Source organism: Fonticula alba (genome assembly GCF_000388065.1).
Source record: "Fonticula alba strain ATCC 38817 unplaced genomic scaffold supercont2.7, whole genome shotgun sequence".
Lineage (NCBI taxonomy): Eukaryota > Rotosphaerida > Fonticulaceae > Fonticula > Fonticula alba.
Genome location: NW_009242977.1, coordinates 759,374 through 762,538, shown reverse-complemented (window position 1 = coordinate 762,538; position 3,165 = coordinate 759,374). Strand labels below are relative to the sequence as shown.

The 3,165-nt window shown below is 64.6% G+C and overlaps 1 protein-coding gene across 1 annotated transcript in view; it reads right to left on the bottom strand.

Moving 5' to 3' along the window:
- The window catches only part of H696_04371 (hypothetical protein), a gene marked incomplete at both ends in the record, with an annotated part of 9,483 nt that overhangs the window by 4,962 nt on the left and 1,356 nt on the right, over nucleotides 1-3,165 (bottom strand). The window contains 5 exons of the mRNA XM_009498248.1: nucleotides 137-823; nucleotides 927-1,798; nucleotides 1,947-2,127; nucleotides 2,283-2,783; nucleotides 2,933-3,095. Coding sequence (XP_009496523.1) covers nucleotides 137-823; nucleotides 927-1,798; nucleotides 1,947-2,127; nucleotides 2,283-2,783; nucleotides 2,933-3,095 — 2,404 coding nt within the window. The remainder of the gene's footprint in view (nucleotides 1-136; nucleotides 824-926; nucleotides 1,799-1,946; nucleotides 2,128-2,282; nucleotides 2,784-2,932; nucleotides 3,096-3,165) is intronic.

Genomic DNA, 3,165 nt, shown 5'->3' with positions numbered 1-3,165 from the left:
CGAGGGCAGCCCGCTGGGCCGAAAGTGCCTCCGCATGCTGGGCCTCGAGGGCGGCCATGGTGGCATTGTGCTCCTTGGCGCGGGAGGCAAGCTGAGCCTCCAACTTTTCGGCGTGCTTCGCCTCGAGCGCAGAGACATGTGCAGCATGCTCATCCTGGAAGGCGGTACGGAGGCTGGCCACTGTCGCAGTGTGCTCAGCAGCCAGAGACGCATGCAGAGACGCCACGGCCTCAGAGTGCTTATTGGTCAGCGTGTTCAGCGCGGCGATATACTCAACCTGCAGGCTATTGTGCAGGGCCGACAGGGCCCCGGCATGCTCGCGCTCCAGCCCACTAATGGCAGCACCATGCTCGGTGGTGAGGGTGCTGCGCAGGGCATCCAGAGCAGCGGTATGCTCGGTCTCCAGGCTGGCCAGGGCCGCCGCATGCGTGGCCTCCAGTTGGGCCAGGGTGGCGGAATGCCCCCTGCGCAAATCCTCCTGCCGGGCATCAAACTCGGCCTGGAGACTGCTCCGCAGTGATGTCAGCGCCTCGGTGTGGGCACCTTCCAGCGTGGCAAGGGCTTGGGCATGGGCGGCCTCCAACGCCGCGATCCGCTCCATGTGGCTGGTGGTGATGCGGTCAACAGCCTGGGTGTGCTGCTGGCCCTTGGCCTCCAACAGGGCAGCATGCTCGGCCTGCATGGCCTGGGCTTGGGTTTGGTGTGCGGCGCGCTGGTCGGCCAGGGCCGCGGTGTGCGACGTGCGCAAGGCAGCCATGGCGGCCTCCTGCTCGGCCACCATGCCGATCAGTTGGTCTGAATGCTCGGCCTGGGCCTGCAGCAGCTGTGGCCATTTCGACAAACGCACCAAAGGGGCCATCCACACCCGGACGAATGTCAGTCACCCAGGCCAGGCGCCAAGCGGGAAGGCACAAACACAAACGCACTTGATCATGCAAACGGGCAAGATCCCCCGAAAGGGCATCCCGCTCGGAGGCCGTCTGTTCGGCCGAGGAGACCGCCTGCTCCAGGGCCTCCTGCGTGTCACGCTGCTCGGCCGCCTGTTGCACGATGCGGGCTGCCTGCCGGTGGATTTGCGCCAGCACCTGCCGGCTGAGATCGTTGTCCATCTGCGACACCTTGCGCAGGGCGTGGATCGACTGGCGCACATCGGTCGCCGAGCGGAAGGCGTCGGCCAGCCGGCGGAACCGCGCGTCATCGTACTGCACGCTTGACGAGCCGGAGGCATCTGCCGGGGGAGCCTGCTCGCCGGAGGCGGCCTTCATTTCTTCGGCACGCGCCTGGACCAGGCTCTCCTGTCGGGTACGCAACGTCGAAAGGTACTTCGGGCCGAAATCCGACAGAGCCCCGGTGACGGTCTGTAGCAGCTCGGCCGATTGGCGTTCGGCGGCCTGGACGGTGGCAAGGCGTTCCTCCAGCGCCGTGCTTTTGGCCTGCTGGTCGGCCAGCTGACCCTCCAGGTCGCTGAAACGCCCGAGGAGGGTCTTGTACCCGGCTGACAGTTCCCCCCAAGAGGCATTCAGCTGGATGTACTTGGTTTTGGTCTGCTCCAGGGCGCTCTTTAGCTCGGCATTCTTTCGCCGGAGCGACTCCTGGTCATACTTCTCCCGCAGGGCGGCCGTCAAGCCCACCAGACGCGCCTCAATCTCGCGCTCATAAGCCTCATGTCGCAGCAGCAGGCCATGTGCCTTTTCCAGGGTTTCGGCATTGGCCACCGAGGCGGATGCCGGGGCATCCTCGCTTGGGGGCGAGCTCTTTCGATAGCGGTTGAGCTCGAATTCCAGATCGCGCGCGACGTCTGCTCGCCAACAGCCAATGAAAAAGGGTGTGAGCACGGGCGGGAGGCACCAAATGTCCATCTGCGTGTGCGTGTGCGTGTGCGTGTGCGTGGGTGGCTGCGTGGGTGGCTGCGCGTGAAGATGCCTTGGCGGCGAGATGCGACGCACTGGACAGGTGCCGCTGGGCGAGGGCCATCTTGGCCAGCTCCGGGTGATTGTCAATTTGCCCCTGAAGAACGGCGATCTCCCGCGACCGGAGATCCAGCAGCTCGGCGCGCGACTCCGGGCTGAGCTCCGCCCCGAGGAGGCTGATGGTGCGATCACGAAATGCCAAGATCATCTTGTCAGACTGGGCATGACCAAAGGCCGAGGTGAAGACAGGAGCAGTTGGGCGGGGCAGGGGACATGTCAACCGTCAGGAAAATGGCGAGAAGGGAGCATGGGCCCGGGAGGGAGAGGTGGAAGAGGCGGGAGATGAGCAAATGAGAAGACGCAAAGACATACCTGAGACTTGGTGGCGCGACGTTGCTCCAGGTCCCGGGAGAGCTGCAACTCCTCGGCCAAGCCACGGACTCGCGCCTCACGGTGGCGGAGATGGTCCAGCAAGAGAGCCAATGCCGGCGCATCGGCAATGAGCCCGGTGAAGTGATCCAGGTACTGGTCGGCCAGAGAATGCGCCGCCTGCATGGCAACCAGGGTCAGATGCTCGCCCAGGAGCATTGTCGAGTCCGGCGCCTCGGTCACGACTTCCGGATTGGCGACCGGCACCACGGCCGCCGCGGCCAGCACGGCGTCAAGCTGTGCGCGCAGGCTGGTGTTCTCCGTTCGAAGCCGGTCGATGGCCAATGTGTCCAGGCCGAAGGTGCCTGTGTTGACGGTGGCACGATTGCGAATCATCTTGGCCCGGCTGGCGAAACGCAGGGTGGACGCTGTCTCCGAGGCGCAGGAGAGTGCCGGCGAGAGGTTGGCCACCAGGAAGGTGCGCGCATTGCCACCAAGCGAATCCTGTCCACATCCAGATCCCGGAGAGGGGGACATAGGGGAGGTCAGGCCACCGACATGACCAAGGAAGGGGAAAGTGTGTGCGCGCGCGCGAGAGGGAGAGGGAGAGAGAGAGAAAGGTAGAAAAGGAGGAGTCGGCAGACATGGCGTACTCGCAGCAGGAAGGTGAGCTTGGAATCGCGATAGTGCACATGCCGTGGCCGGCCCTGGCTCACGTCCACCAGGGCCTGGATGACACTGCCAAGCGTCGACAGGGACTTATTGATTTGACTGGCTTCCTTGAGACGGACACCCGAGGCGCCGGTGTCCTTTTGCCTGAGACCGGCGGCAGGAGGAGGAGGGGGAAAGAAAAAAAAAGGGCAGACCACACGGCAACAGGGTCAGC